This window comes from Neolamprologus brichardi, chromosome 13, assembly GCF_056152115.1.
Source record: "Neolamprologus brichardi isolate AB-2024 chromosome 13, ASM5615211v1, whole genome shotgun sequence".
NCBI classification, from domain to species: domain Eukaryota; kingdom Metazoa; phylum Chordata; class Actinopteri; order Cichliformes; family Cichlidae; genus Neolamprologus; species Neolamprologus brichardi.
In genome coordinates this window covers 12,415,598-12,441,464 of record NC_142116.1, presented here as the reverse complement: position 1 = coordinate 12,441,464, position 25,867 = coordinate 12,415,598, and the positions used below count along the sequence as shown (strand labels likewise).

General features: G+C 39.5%; 1 protein-coding gene across 2 annotated transcripts; it reads left to right on the top strand.

The window, feature by feature from the left end:
- The first annotated feature begins 987 nt into the window (after positions 1 to 987).
- Positions 988 to 25,350, top strand: insyn2ab (inhibitory synaptic factor 2Ab). 2 transcript variants are annotated; one of them, XM_006783722.3, is made up of 6 exons: positions 988 to 1,078; positions 1,283 to 1,445; positions 9,242 to 10,388; positions 13,529 to 13,600; positions 23,423 to 23,872; positions 24,029 to 25,350. In XM_006783722.3, exons 3-5 carry the CDS (start codon positions 9,247 to 9,249, stop codon positions 23,604 to 23,606), a joined length of 1,398 nt encoding a protein of 465 aa, XP_006783785.2. In that variant the 5' UTR covers positions 988 to 1,078; positions 1,283 to 1,445; positions 9,242 to 9,246; the 3' UTR covers positions 23,607 to 23,872; positions 24,029 to 25,350. The 2 variants fall into 2 exon arrangements, with proteins under 2 accessions (XP_006783785.2, XP_087705824.1); XM_087849698.1 differs by lacking the exon at positions 988 to 1,078 and having other exon boundaries at positions 1,273 to 1,445.
- Positions 25,351 to 25,867: the final 517 nt, after the last annotated feature.

Sequence of the window (25,867 nt, the reverse complement as noted above, 5' to 3'; positions counted from 1 at the left end):
CAACATTTTTTGGAATACCAGTCAACAACTAAATATTATTACTTATATTCTAATAAGCTAAAAAGAAGAAGAAGAAGAAGAAAGAAAAAAGTGGTACAGTGTCTGCAGGTTTCAGCGACTGTTAAAAGAGACTTTACTTAAGCATGAAGCAAGAAGCAGGAAGAGGTAAAAACAAAACTAAAAAACATGTATATAAATCATAACAAGATGATAATAATAGGATCATATATACATGAAGAGTATTTTTTGTGTTTTGGCTTTGATCAGTTTGGACAGCTTTGATGTAACTTCCTCCCCCTTTAAAGCAGAAACCCTTTTTCTCCAGAAACAACATTTAATCTGTTTTCATATTTATGTTTTCTCTGTTAGAAAACAGGATACAATATATTATTAATCCTCTTAACTTAAAAAAAAAGTAGAATAATGTGAGAAACTTTAAGAAGTCTGGAAAATCAATATTTCTCTTTCTCCAGTGTGGTATTTTTCTATCTGTGCCTCTCTATTACTCCCTCCCGTCATTTCATTTTCTGTGTTGTCTCGGATTCTCATTAACACCGCTGCCCTGTTGGCTCTTCGCCTCCCCGATCGCCCCTTTGTGAAGCTACATAGCCACTTCTTTGCTTGATTCAGCCCATCTCACCACCTTTCATAAACAATGTGTCAGATGTATGAAAGTAATGGGGGGGTAGGAGACATCCAATTAAAAGCACAATGCATTATTATTTCACAGCTCCCCGTCTCTGCCATCTGCAAAAGCCCTTCATATTATATAACAGCTCCGTGTCAAGAGAGCCAGCCTGTGGAGGACAAGTTGAGGGGGTCTTCACCGATGATGCAGCTCGCCAACTCTGGACTTTCCTCAGCAGCTTGCGTACTACCCCTCACTCCTCCCCCTTCTTCCCTTTGCCATATCCACCCACCCATCCACCCACCAGCCCACCCTCTCCCTGCCTTTCTTACACACACATACACACATACACTCAATCACGAATGCACAGGGATTGCAGCAGCAGCAGCAGCAGAAGCAGCAGCACTGCGAGATGGAGATCTCCGCTGCGTGTGTGAGTGCCTGTTCCCGGTGAGTGCAGGGACAAGAGCAAACGAGTGTCAGTGATGCTTGAATGAGGTGTATGAGGGAGAAAAGGGGGAGAGATCGGTGTAAAAGCCAGGAGGGGGGTGTCAGTGAGGACCCGATCAGGTTTTGAGGCAATGTCTGTCTGCTTCTTTCCCTCTTCTATCCCTATAACCTGAATCTTTGCCGGATGTGCCACAACTACTCCAGCTGTCACTGCACCGGCTGCCTCTCTCTCAGCACTCCCGCAGCCTGTGAGAGCTGCTCCAGTGGCTGGACAGTACCCCGGCACCCACTGAGTACATGGATGAGCAGTGGATCTACAGGGGATCTGTGCTATCTTGTCCTTTGCACCTTTGATCTGTTTCTCAAGGTAAGAGTTACTTCTTCTTTTTTTCTTTCTTTTTTTTTTTTGAGTTGCACACACATTCACAGGTATTGTGATGAAAGTGGGTGCTTCATTTAGTCTGCCTTTTAAAAATGTTACTAAATCAAAATGTCAAAGGCATGCACGTATTCTGATAGAAATTGGTTAAAGTCCTTGTGTTGCATGCATGTGTATATCCCTGCATGCATTAGATATGGATAAATTAGGGAGGGGGCATTTCTGCATCCAAGCATTTCAAGGTTTTATGACTAATCAGGACAACACGTCAAAGGTTTTTCTCCACATCTGATAATGAAGATGAATAGTGATGTAATTTGACTTTGATTAATGTACTTATCATTATGCATATCTTTGCAGCCTCTGACAGACATGCAGTATTTATCCAGTGAGGCATAGGCTGATTATCGAGATTGCTGTACTTGGGAATTGTCTGGGCTTGATAGTGAGGAATATTGATGAGCGCTCACTAATAGACTAGTGTAAAGACTATTGCATATCGTCCTGTCAGAATGATGATCATTTACGAGAAAGCACCTATTGTAAGTAATGCGAACTATGTAAGAAATTCATATGCGGCGATTGATGTCCTCCTCAAGGCTGAATTTGATGAAAGGTGGATTCAGCCTTATCATGACTAAGGACATGTGTGATCTCAGAGCCTCTTGGGGTACTGCATCACATCCAGAGCTGCACTTGTATTTGGTGTCAGCCGTAGCCCCCCCCCCCCCTCTCTCTCTGTCCCTCTATTTTCTACACGTCAGTCCTTGACTACCAGAATTCACAGGAAACGTAGATATGGCACGGCTTTAAGGCGCCCCGCACAGAAGCAGCTTGTCTATTTAACCATCGTTTTCACTTCTTGTCTTGTACATGACACTTGAGTTAATCATCAGGTTTACCTGAGTAAACACATATGCCCAAATCCCAGCCAGTTATTAATGAGTGAACTCATTAGGGAGATGCACTATAGATTTAACTGTCAAAAGGAAAGATGGACTTTGGCATTCCTTCATACAAGAAGAAGCCCACACTGGCAGTAGAGCATGTGATTGCCAAAAAAAAAGACCTTCTTCATGTTACCCTCTTCAAACTTCCTCTTCCCAAGGATCCATTTCACAGCCCGTGCTCTCAGAGATACAGGGATGGGAGCTTTTTTAAAACCCCCCGCTATTTGTCTATAACAGAAAGTGCTTCACAGTGATAAATATTTTAAGCCAATAAAGTCATAAAGCAAACTTTTACAGGTGTAGCCTGCAGCCAGGATAGATACAGATAGCTGGACGACAGCAGGAATGAGATGGTGTGCGTGTGTGTGTAGCCGGATGACTGTGATGCTCTCAAAACTGACTGGGATGTCTTTCAAAAACTGAGGACGAGACTATATATTCCACCAAAGCGGCCTACAATGTTGCTGGAAGAAGAGGACTATTGAGAAAGCATTATTACAGCGTGGACCAACTAAAGGCAAAACCTGTGCACAGCCTCAAGGACTATCAAAGGGAAAGACTGCGAGGTGACATCTCGCCCTTTACATTGTGCTTATTAATGCAAAGCTGGTGCAATGTCATTGTCTTTAATTTATGCTAATAGTGAGTAGAAATTCCTCATTTAAAGTGGATGCATTGCACAGTAACGATGCACACAGTATAATACACAGTGAATGATGAGCACAGCAAAATCCCATCTTATAATAAAAACAGGGGATTTACTTTGCAGTACTCCAGTGTTTTAGAAGTCATTACTAAAATCACGAGCCATAGCATCAAAGAGCATTCACTGTTTATGTTGCGTTCAGTAAATTCGTGTTTGAAGAGTAGGAGGCCACGATAGTTACTCAACCATTAATGAGAGTGGCCAGACAGTGTTCTCATATGTAAATATCCCACAGATGCACTTCAGTAATTATTGTGTTGATGCAGGCTGACAAGGATGTAAGGCGATCTGAGCAAAGCCGTCTCTTTCTCTCTGCTTCGCGTTGGGGCATAAATCATGAGTCAGCAGTGTTGCAGGCCTACTATTGCACTGAAAAATGGATCCAAACACCTATCAACATTCTTCATTAACAGTCACGTTTCTACCGCATTGTGATCACGATAATCAACCATGTTAGTGTAGCTAAAGGTGAGTTTTGTTTTGCTTTTTTTCTCATACATGCAGCATTTTAGGTTGAAGAACTGAAGGGCAATTGGAACAGACAACATGGTCTGCCAGGGTACATAAGGAGATTTCAGAGGATTACTTTTGCAATTTTAGAGTCAATGCATTATTCATAATCCTTTGGATAGCTGAGGCCAAATCAGGGAAGGACCTCAGGTCATTAGCAGAGATAGCTTGCTTTGAGGAGGACGAGAAAGAAGATGACGGGGAAAAGGAGATTCTCTTTCAGCTGTTCGAATATATCCATGTGTGACAACAGTCTCTCTCTCAGCAGGGCTTTCGTCTCGCTCTCACTCTGCGTATCTGACTTCCAACAATAATAAGTCACTGAAGAGCTTTTCTAGAGTCCCTTTATGTGAATTACCATCTAACTCTTTAGCATGCCTTACATGACTGCATAAGAAATTGTATGCACTTATAAGAGACTTCCTGCAGATGTGATTACCTTTTCAGCTGTGTGAGATTGGTATTTCTGAGTGTGAAATAGCATGAGCCCATGTGAAACAGCTGTGAACAAGTGCTTTTTTTTCCCCCCGTAGAAATGCCTCTGACAAACATCTCGCGCTCGAATCAAAGTGCATACTAAGCTATGTTTCAGAACAAATACCAGCGCCCAATAAAATTCATCTGCTCCATATTCCAAAACAACTGTGCGTAAATTCATGACACAGCAGACCATATTGTTTTTGTGCAATGAGACTGAGCTCGTTGCCTGCTTTTTTTTTTTTTTTTTCTTTGCCTTTCTTTTTCCTCGTTTGGCACCGAAAGCGTCGCACTGACTAAAGTGACGCTAAGAGCTGTTGGCATGTATTGTTTTCTAGCATTGACAGGAAGCAAGATGAAACATAGTGTCCTCTAAATATATTCCATTTTACCAATAGTTAGAGCTGAGGGTTAGGTTAAAGTGGACACTCAGCAAGGTGAAGCACATGGCACAAGTCCCAAGAAATAAGCCCTCGCGCTTTGTGTTATCAGTCTCTCTCTGCTTTGGTGTTCATCTGTGTGTATGCGCCTCTTAGGATTCTGGCAAAGGCCTCTCTTTGAAAGGTGACAACAAGGCCAAAATACACTAACACTCACACACAAACACTCTGTCTCTCGTTCTTTCACTCACAGACAAGTGAATGAAAGTGAAGCACACACATATAGATATTTAAGTAGATCTATATTCTATATACAAATGCCCATGTACATGCAAACAAAATACAGGAGCGACTTACATGGAAAACTCTTTCCATCGTCTAGTCATATTACACTGAGTTATTCAATCTTTTGTAATTACTTTTTTGGTCATTATGTCACTGTAACTCCACATGAACTGTAGTTGTAGATCAGCTGCGAATGGGAAATTAACAATAATCCAATCTACCCATGCTTTTTGTTTTACAAATTTCTTGGGAGTAGTGAAACTGACAGTAAGGAAATGTCTCTTCAGTATAAATTTCCCCACCACAACAATCACATTGATAGATTTACAATGTCGCTAAATGATAAAACATGATTACTTTCCGAGAAGCTGCAACACCATGAATAGCTGGCTTTTGTGTGGTAATAAATGATTCATTGGAGTTTATTTATCGCGTGCTGTCTTGTCATATAAAAATGATTAACCAGCTCATTCTGATGTTTCCTTTCAGCCATATCAGACATCATTTCATTTCCTTGTGCTGCTTGATATATTTCATGTTCTAGATGTGAAATGTGTTTCATCACAGATGAGTCAGAAAATGTGTCATTTTTACTTGATCGTATTGGTCCTATTTGGTCTTATTTGCACAGAGATTGGCATTGAGAGTAGTATTTATTTGGTTGTTTATTTGTTTTTTAATTCAGTTTGAGCTGCTCTGTGTGATCAAAACAGTTTATGATGTATCGCAGCATGAAGTTACGCAATTGAAAGTTAAATATCGATCTGTCTACAGTGCCGGTGCATCATTTGTGTGGTATAGGGCTGCCACAATTAGTCGACTAGTCATGATTACGTCGACTATCAAAATCGTCGACGACTGATTTAATAGTCGACGCGTCATTTGAAGCTTTGTAAGATCCCAAAAGACGCAGGAATAAGTAGTAGAATTTAAGAGTGTAATAACGGACTGAAACAGAAGATGGCAGCTCTGCATGTACAAGGATGCCAGCTGCCGTTAAACCCCGAAGAAGAAGAAGCTGTGTCCCAGAATTCATAGCGCGGCCCAGCTCAGTTTCCAGCAATGGCAGCAGCTAGTTAGTTTTAATATTACTCTTATTATTCTTTCTGGGTCACAAAATAAACGTTTAACATATTTTCAGGCGAGAATGTAACTATGTAAACCTCAAATATCTGCTCAGTTTATCAAGACACCACATATTTTCAAAAGCGCTCCGACGTTTTTGGAGATGTCTGTTACCCACTAGCTCGATAGCTAGCCGGGGGCAAGGCTCACTAGAGCCGCTGAGAACACCGGACTCCTGGCAAATAGTTTTCAAACCCACCTCCGTCTTTCGCTACTCAGGTTAAACATATATAAGTCACTTAGATAACTTCAAAATGTTTTTGTTTGGCTTTTTGTAGTATTTTATTTGTTCCTGAGTAAGTCGGTTTGGCTGAGCTTAAAGTTATAGTTTTTACACAGCTGAATAAACTTCAAGCAGACAACTGATTATCAGAAGTGTGAGATGCTCGAGAATTTACTCCGGTGTCCTGTTATATTTTAGATATCAAGGAGTTTATTAAACTTCACCGAAACAATCTGCAAACTTCATTAAAATTTAATAAACTATCATCTTGTCTTTATTTTTAGTTAGCACATATCTTAAACACTTAAAGCTGTAAGCTAATGATAGCTATATAAGAGCAGATGCATGCTGGTGCAATAAGTTGTACGTTTTACGTCCAGTGGATGATGATCTGATTAGTCGACTAATCGCAAAAATAATCGGTGACTAGTCGACTATCAAAATAATCCCCACCATTTGGCCTTAGAACTGAAGAAGCTTCTCGGATGAGAGGTGAAACGTCTTCAAGCAACTTAAAGAAGTCCAGACGCTTTTCTTCGCAAGCTCCTTTGACTACGATGACCTGGATGACTGAGAACCTTCACAGACATATCAAAATAATCGTTTGTGGCAGCCCTAGTGTGGTAGCAGGTAGATGAGATGCATCTTATGAATTAATGATTAATTACACTCTTTCAGTGTCACTTTACAGATACGAGACGTAAATATTTATTTTGAGGAACTGCAAAAAAACCCAAAAAACCCTGAAACCACATAAAAATGCAGATCGAAAGCTGGAAACCAATCATTTCAGTTCAGGTTATTAAAACTGTTGCATAAACCTATGTAATATTACCAATATGCTAACACAGCCAGTTAGGAAATATGCACTTTATAACACTCTATAGTGTGCTATAGGATCACACTTAATATAGGTGTTTTTCGTTCAGAAATATGCTCAAGTAATATAATTGAATCTAAATTTGTGATAAACAGCAATCTGTAAACATTAAAAGCTGAAGGTCAGTTCACACGGACAACTCACATGAAAGAGATTTCCGATACGATCGCAGAGCAACTCTAGGCTCTGACCTCGTCACTCCGCTTGGCACAGCAGCAACCAGGGAGTGACGATAATAAATTTCTTCCTACAGAGTTTAGACTCAGAGCCTGCAGGTGGATACAGGTGGAGGAGCCTAACGCTAGCTATTATTGCAGCGTTTAATATGTGTGGGCCACAGCTGCTGTGTCACCATTGCTTCTGGTATCAACCTCAGACCACAAGGGGAATATATATAAGCCCTGGGCTAAGCACCAACCACTCTGTGACCATTCCTTAACAAAACACCCCCAACTGTTGTGGGGAGAATGTTATCAAGCAACATAATAGCAGCAGCTCACAATGACATGTTGTATGAAATGTTATATAGCGCGGATAGCGGGAGGAGTGGGTGCATGGATGTACGGTAAGCATAAGGCTGGCAACGAGTGCGGCTGAGTGCATCGGTGCAAAGCAGAGAACAGCCGTTTAGATGTAATTATGACATGAAGAACAGTAAAACAAGCTGTCACGCAAACCCATTTGTATTGGAATGCCTTCCCAATAGGAATAAAAATATGATAATTGTATTTGCAAACAAAAAAAATAAAAAGAAGAGCATCTCAATGTGAGTCTCATGTTTATATTTATTTCAAATACTTTTTCAAGGAACTGGCAGCAGATTTCACTTGAAACACCCCATATAAAAGTATTTCCATTTCACTGCTACATAAATCAGTGACATATAAAAGGGGTGTCATGCATTTGTAAAGCAAAAGGCAAAAGATAAAAAAATAAGAGCAGCAATTCAAAGTTATCATTCCCCAAGTGAATCTATGGCGCAGCAGTAGCAGACAGCAGCCTCGGCAATCCTATAGGCTGACGCTGATATGAAGCAAACAAAACCTAAACACATTAATGATGCTTGCTTAAAATGTATTTCATAGCCTTCACATTAGCCTAACTACCAGATATTTTGGTTACTGATCTAAGTCAGTGATCTGGCATCTAAACTGCGGTAAGACATCAAGTTAACAGAAAAACTGTGCTTTTAGCTTGAGGTGTATATTTAAGCTGACAACTGATATAATGAAGAGTCAATAAACAGAGTATTGAATGATGGCAGCAGCAACAAGGAGAGCAGTGTGAACACAATTATTATTCTAAAAAGGTCTCTTGAAGCAAATTATCAAACAGTTGGCAGGGGACCGTGCTTATGAAATGCTACTGTCATGGCTGCAAATGTTAGCATGAGGTGTGATTCAGAAACATTAACACAACGGAACGACAGTTTAATCGAGCTTCAGTCGTGATGCGTGCAAAACTAAATGGCACGTGCAAAGTAAATGTTATTTTGTATCTTAAATGAGTTTGATTTTAGATTCTGGATCCGTTTTGGATGAGCACCGCTGGCCTGTTCGATTTTTCAACAGCACTGTTGAGTTTGGAAACATAATATTAAAAATGTTATTAAAAGAACAAAAAGTAAATGGGACCATTTTTGAGTCATCAGATACAGATGAAATATGATCATCTTTGTTCATGTTTTCACAGATTTCCTCCATGTTTAACACATTTATGTTGCAGATTGGTGCATCATCTGTACAACGTGGCAGCGGGTAGATGAGCTGCATCTTATGAATTAAGCACTTTGATTGTTGTTTATTATGCTGAGAAATACAGACACTACAAGTGCAAACTTTACAGAAAAACTGTCAGGAAATATGTACTTTTTAACACTGTATTATAGTTCTTCTCTATATATTTAGCTGGTTCGCATTGTATTTATTTAAAGATATCAAGCCATTTGTACATGAATTGAATCATGCATGAATCACTGGAATCTTTTTCAAGGTGTCCTTATTAGTTACAGTTAAAATACGCTTATCTACGCTTAATTTTTTCTATTATTAAAATAAATAAATAACAAAAAATAAATATTTTAATCTCAGTTTTGGGTTACTTTAATGGAGGTTTACAAGTTATATTCCAAAAAAGGAGAAAGGCATTAGGCCATCTGCCACAGTATCTTACCAAAGTCATCACATGTGAAAAATCGTCTCCTCTAGATTAACACACACTCTCTCTTTTTCTGTTTTGGCTGTTTCAGGAAATATGGTGAGCAAAGACGACACCAAATGCGTTGTTCTCTCAAATTCAGATGAATCGGATTCAGAAACAGTTCCCTCACACAGCATTGACGCACAGTCCGGCTCCGAATCTGGCAAACAGCAGGTGAAAAAAAGAAACAAGGCTTTACAAGTGCGTTTTAAGGATATCTGCGAAGCTCAGAAAGAGCATCGTGCCAGACGCTCCAGGTCCATTTCCTGTAAAGTTACCCACAGAAAGTACATGACAATGCCTGCCCGGCGATCTATTCCCAACGTGACCAAGAGTACTGGTGTCCAGACTTCACCAGATCTTACAAAACGGTACAAGACTTTCCCATTCGAAAGGAAAAAAGGACACACCTTTAAACATGCTGCTTTGGTGGAAGAGTACAGAGGACAAAACAATGGATTTTTGAGTGACATAAAAGCAGTAGGAGATGATGGACAACCTACTGGGGAGTCATCTAAGTACAAGGGTAAGATTGTGGGGCAGACAAAAGCACTGCTTCACCACACTGATGACAGCAGTGATACAGAGGATTTGCTTTCCAGTGCCAACTGTGTGGATGGACCCTCACATTTCTCAGAAGAGGGTCATCCTACCAGCTCTCCTTCCAAAAGTGAACCAGAATACAAGGTTTGTGGGACAAGGACCAAACACAAAGGATTACCCAAAGAAGACATGGATGCCGGCACTTCCTCAAAGCGCCAGCTAGCTGACTCAGAGTTTTCGCAGGACAAGCCAAAGGGCACAGGCCCTGTTGCATGGAACTCTTTGACACAGGTGGAGTCTTTAGGAAGCCCCTCTGTGAGCTGTAAACGGAAAAAGGATACACAGCTAAATGAGCAGCAGTCTCAGACACTTCCCCATAGTGCCAAATGTTCTTTAAAGTCGCAAGGGCAGTGTCGGACAAGGCATGTGTCAGCCTCCTCTAAACTCCAGCGAACACATGGGGGTGACGAGGGCTTTCCTCCAGGAGCCACGGGCATCGGGAGCAGCCAGCAGATAATAACCTTATCTGGAGACAAGGATATCAAAGCACAGCTGCAGGCCATGGAAAGTCTCATCAGCTCAAGCCAGGAGACCATCAAGGTCCTTCTTGGAGTTATTCAGGAGCTGGAGAAAGGTGAAGCACAGAGAGAGGGGTGAGTAGAGTAACGTTTACAGTGCAAATGTTTGTGAAAGCTCCACATGAAACCTAAAGCAAGACATTTAGAATCATAGAAATAATCCCTCATTTCATAGGAACACAGAGGTACATAGTGTACACATGGAAATGCCTGTATTTTAAGAGGCTGTTATCTGAAATTGCTCATTCAAAGCTGTGCACTTACCAGAAACAATACTGCAAAGGCCTTCTACTGTGAAGAAGACTCAAAGTACATGTATACCTAATATTACAATACATATCCCATCCATGGCATTGGTCCTCACAGTATATCATCCTTATACTGCCTTCTGTTTGGATGTCAGTCACTATCTGATATGTAGCCAAGTGCACAGCCATTGAGGTTACAGTGTTCCACACATCATTGTTTGACTATCAACAGTATGCCACCCAGGATCTTGGTGAATCACAATTTGCAATAGTTATCAGTGTGAATGCACATTTTCTTCAAAAAATATGGATGTGACTAAGAGGTTTCTAGAACAATATATCTCTGAATATTTTAAAAGTAAAAAATGAGAGGAAAACAATATCTGCTGTGTTTTTAAGAAATGTGATTGGTGTTATTGGGAAGCATGAACTTGCACTACTCTTAGATGTGGTAACATTTGACTTTTGGCATTAAACAGAAAGTTCAACTGTAGTTGATGGGAATGCCATTAGTCCTTCAGCCACTTTCACAGCAGCACAGCTGTAAAAACCTGTGCTCTATCACAACACAAAGCAAATTGTATTTAAGTTTCATCCACATCCAGTGGCGAACAAGGCACCCTGGTGTGACTCTGAGGAGCTTGGTTTTAAAGGCCCAATTAGTACAGCCTCATAACACGTTGCCTTTCATCTTCACAAAACTGTGCCTGCTGTAGTGATTTCACTGTGCTGTGCTCCAGCATTGTGCTCGAGTGTTATTAGAGAAGTGCAGTTACAGGACACAAAACTATTCTCCTTATTTTGTGTTGTTTGTGTCAGTTATGCTTCCTTGAACCAAAAAGCAACTTAAAGTTTCCCCTTTTTTTAACCAGCATATACAATGTCCAACACAATGTCCACTCTTCATTAAACCTGTACTGCATGTCATTTGTGGTTTTAGCAAGGTGTTAGAAATAATCTACTCACTTTTTACTTACTTTCCAGCAAAAGTAAAGTGTTTTGAGAAGCGACTTCACGGTTTACACTGGAAATAACATTATGGCAAAAAAAAATTTTTTTTTTTTTGGAGGGGATTTTACTTTCTTTGCGTCATCTGTTCCACGAGACAATCCCAAACATAAACCAAAAATAAGTACAGTAGGAGCTTTGATTGATGCATTTCCCCGTGATCTTTTTCACATCTTTATTTTGGATACTTTTCAATGACAGCCTATGAAGAGGAAGTCCCATCAATGCCACATGTTTCACTTCTCTTATGGTTTTCCAGACCTTAACCTCAGTGTATCTCAGTGACATGTGATGCTTATTGTTAAACACTTATGAATGTGCTAAAACAAAAAAAAAAAAAAACATATTAACAGTAAGAATATATAGCTCAGTATTTTTCTCTTATATTAATCTAACTGTTATAATATTTGTCTACTGGCTTCATACAGTTCCGAAAGTCACTTCCCCAGCCTTGTTCAGGAAACACTTTCATTTCTCCACACAAAGATGTGTGTAGAACACAGAATAACACTGTATATAAAAAGTGGCATTTGAAACATGGTGGCTTGACCTAGTGAAGCTTCTGTTCGCATGTTATGCATTTCTCAGGCAGGCAGAGCAGCAGGCACGTAGGCAGGGGGACTAGTGAAACTAGAATGATGAGGCCAGGACATATCCCAGGACAGCTGACGTGGGCAAACAACACAGCAGTGAATCTGTGCCAACAAGCAGTCGGCTTAAAGAAAGACTTTCAAAGGTGCCATTTTTTTTGGCTGTTGTTTTTTCCATGAAAAATCTATGAAGATCTTTTCTGTGTCACTGTGGTTTAATACAGAATCACAACAGTGAAGCGTGAACATTAGACACAGAATACAAAAAAGGGTGTTGTGCTGAGTACATGCACTGATTGTAAATTTAGGTTAATACACTTTTATTATTAAAGCAACTCTTTTTAATGATATGGGAGTACATGAAAACCTAGGCAGCAGTGTAGCACTAGAGTAGATCTTTTTTCTGTGTAGTCAGTTACTGCCCTTGCTCACAGCTGTTCAAAGAGACTTTACTTGAGAACGGGGCAGGATGGATGAACTCAGTGACCTTGAGCTTCCATCAGCATTTTCGATCCATGAAGAAGCCCTTCTGTCTCCTCCGATGAGGTCACCTTTCATGTCACGGTGAACATTTGAGGTGCAGCTCTTCCACGTGTCATCCATCAGGTACAAAGGGCTAGCGTGACAGCAAGCAATTACATGTGTGGCTCGAAAACAAAATATCCTATCATTCCCATCCCACGCGGTCCAACAGTCTATTCAGCGACATATTGCCAATAACAAAAAGCCCACCTGCATGCTCATCTAAACTCAAATGATGAAACAGAAACTAATGAAAGTCAGAGAACGCCACACTAACAAAAGTCATTGGATATTTAGTGTGTCCTCTTTACCATGTGCACATTTTGTATGAGCCTTATGTGCCACCTGGCTTGCAGCTGGTGTTTGCGGAGGGCTTCCAACATAAAAACAACAGACAACACAGGGCAATACACCTCAGCCACAAACGGAGCAGATACAGTGCTGTTTATTGCATTTTGAAAAAGTATGTCTGTAACAAGTTGACCTTTATGGGAAAGATGTACTATGTGCTGTAGCACATAATGTAAAGATATAGATTTTTTTTATTACACAAGAGCTGCATTTAGTTGTTTAATCCTATTGCCTATAGACAATTCAAAGTATGTCATGGCAAAGCAAGGTAATCCTATTATGTTAAATCAGCAAGTCTACACGCTTGATTAGCCAAATCTGAGAGAACTGCAGGATCAAAATCCCTGCTGCATTTTCAACTGTTAGCAAAGAGCAACCCTGAGTGAAAACAAACCTGAGCAAATCTGTGTGATAGCCGATGCCCACAGGTGTTGAAATATGACGGCGAAGCCTGTCACTGGAGCTCACGTATATCTTTCCATCTCTCCCTTCACAGGCTCTCCTACCGAACAGGACAAGACACAGCAAATTGTGACACTTGTCGAAACAGCGCCTGCATCATTTACAGGTGGGCTTCTTGCACTGTCTGTATAACGCAATGAATCAATTTGAAAGGGGTCCTTACGAGACTCATCTGGCGCAGTCATGCATTAGTGTCCAGAAAATGCAAAATCAAATATACTGTATGCACAACATTGCATCTAGAGTGGTTTGACTGAGGCAGAAAATCTGAAGAGTACTGAAAATGTTAAAGTCAAATCTTTTAGGTGTGACATTAAATGGAATTCAGAAGAGAGGCATCATAAAATACACATCAAGGTCACGGAAGAAGTACAGATGTAATACAGCTGACAGTGCTGTGTATTGGGTGTTGCATTGTTTTACTATACAGTGGATGATGGCTCCAATATTATTTGCAGAGGTTTCTGGGAAATATACGAGTTGGTGTGACAGAATGAGTAACAATACACAACAGTGGGAAGTGAGTTGTATATAAAGTAGGAAATACCGTGATCCCATCACAGAGTATGTGAGGAGCTCAAATAAAACATACTTGGAAACTCCAAATGCTTTCTTCCGAGTCCAAAGTGTATGTATTCTCATACGTTTTAAGTGTAAAAAAATGTCTCAAAAGCATGAGGAAAATCCACTCAAGCTGTACTCGTGTCATTTGTCACTTCTATCTAAAAGTGTATACTGCTACAACTCGCTGTTACCTTGTTCTCCAAAATTGTGAAACATGAAAGTGTTTGGAAAATGCTCTTATCCCCAGAAAACACACTGACCTCTGAGACCTCCCAGTTTTTTTTCACATAGGCACAAGCCAAAGAGCTTAAAAAACAAACAAACAAAAAAACACACCATCACATTTTTTGCACATTTCAACTTTACCTTTTTTTTTAAAAAAAAATATAAACATTTGTTGCCATATGGAAATGTTCCTTCCCACTTCTGCTTCATACTTCCCCTTTTGGACAATAGACTCCATACGTAAGATAATGTTGGCAGCCCATTTATACTCCACTGATCTTCTGAATTATTTTGAATATGTTCCTGATATTTACAACACCAGGAATATTTGAAAGTGATTTGGACAAAGAATTAACACTGCCTTGGACAGGATTTTCTCTTCGTGTAACTTTTCCTGCAAAATCATACCAACTCTGTCTGCTTATTTGAAGAGTGCATTGTGTCAAGTTGGCCCGGCCTGTGGTGACAGGACCTAAAAACAGGAACTTAGTTACATGTAGGCTACTAGAGGAAGAAAAATAACAAACAACAACAACAAAAAGGCCCTCTAAAAAAAACCACATTAGTTCTAGACTGGCATTCAACAATTTGATAAAAACACAAGATATTGCTTGTGCAATTGTAGATTTATATTTCATTCAAATTATCATATCTAACATTTTTCAGAAGTCCAGAGTCACCCCTCATATCTATACAGTAGCATAGTCAGAGCTTCTTGTCATTTTTTAAAGTGGTCTTGAACAACACTTCTCCAGCCTTTCTAAAGACGTTTTGAAGTTTTTCTTTGCTTTTTCGTTCATTTTCAGTCTATTTCTTGTACTTAAGAAGAATATATTTTTTGCCTGACCTGTGAATCATTCAAACATAAAAAAGGCACCTAACTCTAGGGACATACCAGTGTTGTGTCTACACATAACAGACAACCCTATTTTACATTTTTATCTTTAGGCACTTTATTGGTAGCAGCCTGTCACAAAAACGCACGGCTTGCTCCCATATCTTAAGTTTAATGTATAAAAAATGTCAAAAGACACAGTTTGACAGGCATAAAAGGGAAACGGCGATAAAAGGCTGGGGAGCGCCAAATTACACAAGTTCTTATGACAGGTCTTACAGAAGTATAAAAATTATGAACACAAAAAAGTTCTGTCAGAAATTTCACCCCCCACGCAACAGCATCTGGAAAACACCTGATTGGCATCGATTTCAGTTTTCACCAAGACAAGAATCCTAAACACCCTGCCGATACAATTAAAGCATACCTGGGTAGAAAAACACATAGTGGTACAGTATCAGTCATGGACTGGCTTCAACTTTATTGAAGCAGTAAGAGATCATCTTGATAGAGAACAGAATAAAAGGTCATTCAAATCCAAAAGAACTTCAAGAAGAAAATTGAGTTCAACCCCATTTCTCAGCAGATTATTAGACTTTAATTTCATTCGCACGTATGGGAAATTGATAGGTGTCAGCAGTTAGAATTTTAAGGCTATCTTTATTATATCTGACCTGAAGGGAGCCTTCAGTCTCATTTATTGATCCTGGAAGGGATTGTGCATGCCAGGCTAAGTTTCTGCAGGTTTTAAACAGATGGTCTTCGGGGAAGGACACACACTACTCATCCATGCATTTGTATAGCACCTAAAGAAATCAAATTAAACAAGACCCAACTGGCTGGTAAAAGAAGAACTGTTGTCTTCCTCCAAACACTTCACTGCCCTCTTCCTCTTTCCACTCAAATTCAGACCCCTCTCTTAGTCTAAAGCACTTCACTGAGCTAGAAAATGGAAGAGGAAAAAAGAACTGAGTCATCTTTCTTCAAAGAGAGGAGTAAACAACCTCAGAAAAAAAATAGCAAAATATGAGAAACCCTGGAAAGTGTGGATCATTTTGTAATTTAAAAACAGTTTTATTAGGCTAATAAGTAGGAAGATTTTGTCTCATACTGATCTAGTAGAAATACAGGCAGCTGATTGTCTTGTAAACCCTGCCAAGCCCTGGAGCTCTCTCTTGTTTCATGTTTTCTTTCTATGATTCTCCTTCTTTGGGAAGGCTCTTCTTAGTTATTCTAGGAAATACTTTCTGGAAATCTGCAGAAAATCTAGGTGCCAAGGAAAACACAAGTGCTATCCTCCTATTGTTTCGGTTATTAAATTAAGCTTGAATTTTGTGTGCAGCGGCTGACAGGATCACATAGAATGAATAAGGCTTGTATTACTCTGTAGCCACTACACTATGCAGTCATTATTTAGTTCAAGTAAAATGAAAAACCTGTTTACTGTCAGATTAAATGAGTTAGTTATTGGTGATCTTTAATAACAATTTAAATTTCTGAAGTTTATATCTCCTTTTATTACTAAATGAATGCCAAAGTCACTATTTCCCTCAAACTATGTTTTTATTTGTACTTTGTGTTTTAGCACTTTGCAATACTGGCATACTCACAATACTAGCAATAGTAACATTGCTGACAAAGTAACATATAATCAAATACTATAAGTAATATATACCTTCACCCTCCAGTTACAGTAGTGAGTTCAATAGTCTTTAAATTTTAGTGAGACAACTTATATTTAAAATTAAGTAGCGAAAACAGAGTTTGGCATCTAAGCTCATCTCTATCTCTCCCTGTATTCAGACACATTCAGACTAGGGAGTTATAAGCAAACATCCCCTGGAGCCTACAGATAGATATTTGGGTGGTGGAGGGGTTGAAATGGCAGATGGTGGGGTAGGTTGAGGCATGTAAGTCTGTGCGAAGAGAAATGCAGCTGAAGTTGTCTAAGCTAGTCCATAGACTTCACTTCATAAATCCTACATGGAACGTACGGGAAAACCAATAAATGCTAAATAATTGAACATCCTCTGGTTTTAAGAGGTTTACAGAGAGTAGTATAGATCTGTCATTTCTATTATTCTATTAATAGATCATTACTACAAGTATATAAATGTAAAGATGTATATGAATTTTGCAATATTATGATGAAGATCGCATCATGGACTCATTCAAGATGTGAACTGAGACAAAGACAGATTTTTTAACATATATCATCTTTTGTTCATCCTTCTAGGTACATACACTAACCAGACACTTTATTAGTTACACTTCTAGTATCAGGTTTGACCTGCTTTTGCCTTCAGAGCTCCGTTTATTCTTTTGGGACAGATTCAACAATTTGCTGAAAACACAGTCAGAGATTTTGGCCCATGTTGGCATGATAGCATCGCACAGATGCTGCAGGTATGTCAGCTGCACATGCATGAAGTGAATCTCCTGTTCAACCACATCCCAAATGTGTTTTATTGGACAAAGATGTGATGTCTGTGGAGGCCATTTCAGTGAACTCATCGTCATGTTCAAGAAATCAGTTTGAGATGATATGAGCTTTTTGATAGGATGAGTTATCCTCCTGGAAGCAGCCATCAGAAGATGATATACTGTTGTCATAAAGAGATGGGCATGGTCAGCGAGGCAGGCAGTGGCATTTAAACGATGCTTGCAGGTAATAAGTGGCCCAAAGTGTGCCAAGAAAATATCAAAAAATGATTACACCAAAAGCGCAAGTCTAAAACATAGATATTAGGCAGGGTTGATCCCTGTTTTCATGTTATTTATGCAAGACTCTGATCACATCATCCAAATGTCAGAGCAGAAATCAAGACTTATTCAAACTAGGAAATGTTTTTTTTATCCCTCTTGCCAAGTTTAGGTGATCTTGTGCAAATTGTAGCCTCAGTTTCTTCTTTTACACTGACAGAAATGGCACCACTATGGTCTACTGCTATTGTACCCTATCAAAGTTCAATGTGACAAATTTACTGATGCATTCAGAGGTGTTTTGCTGAAAACTTGGAACAAGTTGTTATCTGAGTTACTGTTGCCTTCCTATCAGCTTAAAGTATTTGGGTTTCTCACTGGACAAACTAGTTTTTCTTTTTTAGACCATTCTCTGTAAACATCGAAGATGAAAAGTCCCAGTAGATTAGCAGTTTCTCAAATACTCAGACCAGCCCATCAGGTACCAAGAACTGTGGCAAAGTCACGTAAATCACCTTTCTTCCCGATTCTGATGCCCGGTTTGAATTTAAGCAGGCTGTCTTGATCGTGTCTACTTGCCTAATTGCATTGAGTTGCTGCCAAGTGAGGGCTTGTTATTATGATTATTATTATGGCTTCACTTTTTTATCATTAGCACCCAGCTGAACAGATGTGAGTGTATGTATGGTATTACAGGTGATCTCTTGTGGTAAAGGCTTTATACTGCAGTGTGTATGTCGATTTGTGTCTTTATCGACTAGACAGGCCTTTTCATTAATTTTAACTACAGACTAGTCTCCCAGGTTAGTCCAGGAATCTTCAAGCTGCGCAGTGAAGGGATCTCCTGTGACTGACACATAAAGACACATGGTCAGGCAGTGATTTAGGAAGAACTTGATTTGCTTTTGCATTGCATTTTAATTGGCAGAGCAGCAGCATTTTAAATATCGCTTGATCATGCTTATTTAATTGTGGGAAGCTAAAATCGTGATCAACATTAAAATTTGGTCCATTATCCAGCCCGAGTATCTAAGTGTGAAGCAGGAAGGCCTCTGCATAGAAGAGCAATTTGAACTGTAGAGCACAATTTCTCTTTTTCAGTTCACTGATGGTATCTTGATAAGACACAGTTGTGGCATTTCTATATGTCAGCAAAGCAACTTGGCTTAATTAACAAACTCTAAGAAAAATTTAATGGCAAAAACATTGTCTTCAGCCTATTGTCAGTAAACCAAAGCAAGCAGTATATGGTAATAAAGCTGCAATGATGATGCACTCTGCAGAGTGACGGTAAAACGGAAGATTATCATTTCATCTGTGCACTACATTTAGTAGTGCACAGATTACATTTACTTTGTTTGTTGTTGTTTTTTGGTTAATCTAACTTGGTTAAGTAGTCATTGAATGTTGCAGAACTATAGTTTGAAGGCAGGTATTGGGGCACTATGTCATTCTGCAATAGTATTCATTGTTAACCAGGAAAGCTCAAACTTTCAAAGACAGTATTGTTTTCTTCAATAGAGAATTAAATTATCTCTTTATTCTTTACCTTCAAGTGTATTTTGCCTTGTCTCCTCAAACTACCTCATTATTCAAACGGCTGAATGATCCCATCACAGCATCCCTGTTTTTTAATCTGCTGAGTTAATCTGCTGCTAAAACAACTGCAATCACGATGCTGGACAAACTACTCTATGTGACACTTTGATAAGAAAGGCTTGGGTACAGTGAGGAAAATTAAAACCGGGCAAGAACAGCAAGTTGGGACCAATTACCCCTCAAATTTAGACAACTAGTAACTGTGTGCTGGAAGTGAAACCTGGATTATCAGCCGCTGAAATGCTTGAGTTCAGAGTGCTCCAGCATATCCAATGCATCCAATAAATTCAACCACTCTAGTGGATGCTGAGATGAGGTAGTCAATCTGTGCATCTTATCTAGGCTTCAGCTCTCGCTCTCCCACTCTTTGTATAATGCTGGATCTTACTTATCACTGCAACAAAGATGGCATGTATATATATATATATGGCAAGTAAAAAAATGCTAGAGAGGCTATGTCTATAGACAAAACAATTACAGGCTTGTTTCTTTATTAAAATCAAACTACCATAAAAGTAGGATGTAGTACATTTCTTTGTAAGTGACCAAACTTACAAATTAAGGCAGGATATCAACTAATTATTTCTCTCTCTGTGTGTATATCTATACATGTGTGTGTTTGTCTGTTTTATAGCAATCCCACCGTTGGAAATTTGGAAAGCAGCATGTTTTGAACAGGTCCAAAATGCAGGACACTATCATAGCTTATTAGCTGTGTGGTATCGTAGCTTGGGCAGTACAGTGTTGCAGTGGTTAGCATGTTGCCTTATAGCAAGAAGGGCTTCAGTTTGAATCTACCAATCAGCTGGGGCCTGTGGACTTCCCTGTGTCTCTGTTCTCTTTGGGTACTCTGGCTTCCTCCCACAACTTTAGCTGTGAACGTGAGTGTGAATGGCTATTAGCTCTGCACTACAGTAGCGACCTGTTTAGGGTGTACCGCGCCTTTCACTGGGATAGGTTCCAGCATTCCTGTGACCTTGAATTGGATAGAGGGAAGAACATGAATGGATACCTAGCTACTAGCAGTTAGCAGGTTTGCTAGCTCAGATAGCCTTTTGCTGTCCTCTTTATTAACTCTTCATTCAAGGAAATACCACAGAGAATCAAAAACATGAAGCCTTTACACAACAAAAATAACTTAACTCAGAGATGCAGACAGCTTCAGCGCTTTATATTTTCTTGCTATACTTACCTGCGTGTGTTCAAAGAGTATTTACAAGACCATCAGTTGCAAATTATATGAGGCCTACCACTGAGTCAACCTAGACTACAGCAGGAAGCCCATATCAGAAAAAAACATGCTCAGATCAAAGCATTAACAGCTTCTATTCCTGCCACCGCTGTGTTGACTAAGACCCAGCATTTGAAACAAAAGTATATAATGTAGTGTTTCCAATTTGGAACTAACAATGACTTTGAAGAACAGTTAAGTTCAGGAAAAAGCAAGTGCAGTTCAATATGATGAGACGAAAGGAGCTAATTAGCACTTGTGTGCTGAGATAGCGGAGATGTGGTTGTTTTGTTGAACAATTGTCAAGATTGCCTGTTCTATGCTCATTAATTAGATTGTTTTTTTTATTTCTCCGTGCATCTTTGAAGCAGAAAACAGTGTAGCACAACAGCAGAGGCTTTTATTTCCGATATACATGACAGGGAGAGACTTTCTACATGTCATTTACTGTAGTAAACCTGTGGGAAGTTTCTGCTTCAACTGTTGCCTGTCAGCAGAGGAAATGACTGTCATTCTCTGGTGATTTATCTATGATGCCCCATCATGCAGTTCTGAGGATGTTACACTGCTGGGCCTGAACTGCTCATTTTGTCAAGTGGAGAGTTTGAACTGTGAATGGCCGAAGGGGAAATCATAGAAGGGGAAATGACTTTACATTGAAAGGTGCCAGCAGCAGAAAGAACAGAGAATAGAAGCAAGCAGGTGTACACTGCTGAATGAATAGACTGTGCTATGCTAAAAAGACATCTCACGGCTGCAGTATCCCTCCCAGGAGCAACAATCATTGAATGGTGCTCAGCACACCACGACCGCAGACAAACAAACTGCTCGCCACTGATCAGAGCAACAGCTACTCACACTGCATAGCTAAAGAGATGATTAATCTGCTTTGGTGAATGCCCTAGAAAAGCTTTCCTGTCTCCAGCCGCTTCAATCTGTTGTGTACAGAGATGATCTTAGATATAGGGCTTTTTGTTTGCTGAAGCACCTGCTCCCCAGTGCCACCCGCATCGTACGGCGCTGCCTCTGGCTTCCCATAGAGGCATTTGTCCACAGCGTGCAGTAATTGTAGTGATCTGCCAAGTGATTAATTGTTTAATAATTTCTGAGGCGATTCTGTGTTTCGCTGTTCTGCTCGGCTTTCTGTCAAGTCAACATTATTTAAACAGCACTTGTAAAAGTTTTTAACATAAAACAAAAGATACAAATAGGGATAACGGAGAGGAAACGAAACAATGGATGATATAAATAAGAGATGCTCATCGCATACTGCTAGAAGCAGCAGTTTTAGAAAGATAGTGGATAGAGTCTTTTCTAAAAAAAATGGTGTTTCTCTTTGTGAGGGACTCAGTATTTTGGAGACCTGCAATTGCTAGCTTTCGTTTCCAGTGGAAATAAGAAAAAGTGCAACTAAGAGAGCACATGCTTAAAAATATATTTTTGGTATTAATAGTGATGTTAGATTTTAGAAACTCCTTATTGCTTGATTTTCATTAAATTTAACATATTGATTCATTGGAAGTTCAGACCTGCCGAACTACTATCCAGACATCCATCCAGTTTCTCCCCTGAAGGCTTTAATAGAGCACTGTTCATAACTGACACTTATCTTAAGGGTAAGGACAGTTCCCAGGATTCATTATGTTAATATGAGTAGAGCATATCCTTTAGGCAACTAATTACACTGCCCATCAAAGCGCTTACCAAATTGGGCCAGGCTTTGCACCTTACCGTCAGTTTCTCTGCATGCAGACAAGGAATGGACCTCATGTTTGACCTTGACTTGTCGGATGTCATCTCCTTTGGCAGCTCTAGTTCTCTCGCCCAATAATCCTCTTTACTTTGACATGAATGAGCTTTGTAAGTCGTAGTATTCCCTGAGTCTTTTAAAAGCAGCGTGTTGGGCAATTTTAGCGATAAAACAAAATGAGGATGAATAAAAAAAGAAACTCCAAACCAAAAAGCAATTTAACATTCGATTACCAGGTAAGGGTTGCTGCAGAGTATCACTGTCGCAGGTGCAGAGATTAATTATCTTTGATTTTAACTATGATGCCTTCAGAATTTATCGCATGCCCTAAGAATAAATACATGCACTCTACAAATCAATAGCAATGAAGTGAAAGGAGATGGCGTATAATGGTGCATTTATCTCCTGCTTGAATACATGCAGTTAATCAGGGTCTGCTTGGCCTCTCAGTGGTTTCATTTGGATGGGATTAATCCCCACATTCCTCTCAGGCCTGAGAGATTTAATCAGAGAGAGGGTTGAACTATGGTGTCGGAACGAAATCAGACGATGACCGGCCTGGGATTACACTTGCGGATGTGAAAGTCTGATGTCAGGAGCAACCCACATTCTGGCCCTTTTTTTTTTATTATTCCAATATAATCTATGCAGGAAAAGCCCTTTGACTGTATACATTAAAAAAATGCAAAGATGAAGTAGAGGAACTCTATTACTCAGAGTCGTCTCAGAAATATGGATATGTGCCGCAACTAATATGTGCTGCCAGGGTGTCTGTCAGTGCATTTGAACCTCGGCCTCCCTCCCTGCCTCCATCTGGCCGTGGATTTTTATGGATTACTAACATAAAAAAAAATAAGTGAAAAGCTGAGTCATAAATATTATAGCCACACAACATACAGACCACTAACCTTTTAAATGGAACAGATGAATTTTTCTAGCATTACTTTAAGTGAAGAATTACAATAAATAAACTGACCTATCTAAATATTTTGTAATTCTACCTGATATCCTTGTGTTTCAGTGTCGAGCTGGACTTTAAGCTGCAGGAGGACAAGCTACAGCCTCTGATGAAGAGACTTTGTCCCTTGGACAGCCAACAGTGCCCTGCTCTGCCTTACTCCAATGAAGTTTTCACATCTACTCCGAAACGCAAGTCCAAGACAGAATCCAAAAAGCATGCTCGATGGAAACTATGGTTCCTCTAAATAAAACCTGAAGCCTTTGGAAACGACCATTTTCTTGGGCACGTTAATACCCCTGTTATTCTCAAAATTGCTGAAGGAATATTCAGATGGGGTAATCAACACATGGGAATGGAAACCACGTGATTTAAGGTTCTGTGTTGAGATTCCACACCATGTCACCTGGGGGCTTAAGACCAAAAAAATAAAAAATAAAAACATTTTAAATTCAGTCTTACCTTTTCTGGCATGTTTGCTGGACAGGATCGACACACATCTGCAAAAACTAGGTGAGCTTTGACATACATTTTTGCGCATATATTTTTAAAATCTGTGTAAAAATGGCCGTTATTCACGTACTGGCTCAATGCACCTCTCACTTTATATTGAAATCTCTTTGTCTCACCTTCCAATGAATGCAATGCACTTTGGTCTTTTCCCCTTAGAGTATATTGCTTGGCAACAAGAGGAGGAGCCATGTGGAGGGTCTTTTAATGGGTGAAGCTCTAATCTTTAAACGGACATCAGCCCTCACCCCCCACTTCCTGAAAGCACAAACATTTGACTTTTGAGAGAAGCATGTGTAAAAGACTGAAACGCTATATGACTTTATGTCAGCGCTGTTCTTATAACCCCTACTATCCTCTCCTGTTCCTCCTTATCTGTTAGCATACTGTGTAATTTGTTTGTCTGACAGAACATCTCCTTGCCTTTGCTAATAACTCCTCCTTGTCCTCCCTCTTATTGTAACACCTTTATCTCTTTCTCTCTTTTGTAGCTTTTTATTAAGCTTACTGTGCAACTGACCAGCTATCTTTGCTTTAGTCATTCTGTCATTTTCTGTTCTTGGAGTGACATGAAATATTCAGAGTGTATACTTTGGAATATCTGCATCTTTATAGCAAAGTACTGTGAAATGAATTTTTAAAAATATGTATGTTTGGGCCCCTCCTCTTGAAGCAGGTACAATAGATAAAAAATACAGTATTCTGGGTTAGATTTTTTTAAAAAACATATATAATGTTTTGACTACTTGTATGGCAGAGTATTTTCTATGATAACACTGTTTGCTTTTTATTTTGAGTATTTCTTTATCGGCTTGTTTTGTTTAACAGTTCAGACAGAAAGTAAAAGCTATTTTGACATTTCTCTTGAGTCCAAGAGTTTGTCTTGGCTCTCAGTCACAGCAAAGATGTGAAATCTTGAAACTAATTCATTTTAAGCCACTTGTCTCATGTCCAGTTAGCTACTTTAACAATCCAACTGTTGTTTTGTAACATTTATTTATCCTCATCCATTTAGTAAAATGAGAAAAAAAAAAAATTTGAATGCCAAACACATGTCCACCAACCCACACAAACAACTGTGCACTGAACTTGCAGCAAGAGCAGAAGGGCTATATACAGTGCTAAAGAAGTAATGGTAGCAATCTTACAGCAGAAAAGACTTGTGTCCACCAGCTTTGGTCAACTAGGGGAAAAAAACAGAAATAAAACACAGATGATGTAGCAATGACACTAAACTTGCACGCTTTTATAAAGCAGGCATTTATTAAATTCCTTTAGTCACTTCATAACAGCAGCTGTCATGTAAATAATTGAATGGAATTGTACAAGAATTGTCAGGAAGACTCACACTGGCCTCCCATTGTTAGATTACACTGTAGATTACATTATTCAGGTCAACAATCTCCATGCAAAGATCTGTATCTTGGAAAAGTGCAATTTAGTGATTATGTGCAATATTATGCATTTTTCTACTGTTTCTACATCACAATTAAAACATTTTCAAATGAAGGTGATTCAGTGTTCTCTTACTGTATGTCTTTTAAATGTTAGATGGTTACCCTAGCCCTAACCGTTCTGTGGAGCAAACCTAGAGATATTAAGGCTTCACTCACACAGGCCTAGAGACCAGTTGGCAACCCCCTGGCAACCTCCAGTCGCTAGGAAAAAATGTGTACTCCCCTAACCAGTTGGCAAGAGGCTGCCAGAGGTTTCTGAGCTAAAACCCTCATCGCCATTGCTTTGGTTCCTAGCAGATTGCCATGGTTGCCCACAGTTTGCACCAAGAGGTCGACTTGTCTGCAAACACTTGCTGACTACCCACCAAATGGCAGTGAAACCTGAAAAAGTGTGATGCAAACCAGATACAGAGGATCTTCACCTTCTAAGTACAAGTTGCATTTTTTTTCTTCACTTTGAAGGTAAAGGTCTCTTCTGGTTTGGCCTCACTGTTTCACTACTGCTTAGCAAGTAGCTTCGAAGTGTTTGCTGAAAGGTCAA

What these genes read in the sequence shown, in the direction of transcription:
- insyn2ab (XM_006783722.3), top strand. Translation starts at nt 9,247, where the DNA reads ATGGTGAGCAAAGACGACACCAAATGCGTTGTTCTCTCAAATTCAGAT. An exon ending in GGTGAAGCACAGAGAGAGGG is followed by an intron (nt 10,389 to 13,528) that starts GTGAGTAGAGTA and finishes CTCCCTTCACAG; the next exon opens with GCTCTCCTACCGAACAGGAC. An exon ending in AGCGCCTGCATCATTTACAG is followed by an intron (nt 13,601 to 23,422) that starts GTGGGCTTCTTG and finishes CTTGTGTTTCAG; the next exon opens with TGTCGAGCTGGACTTTAAGC.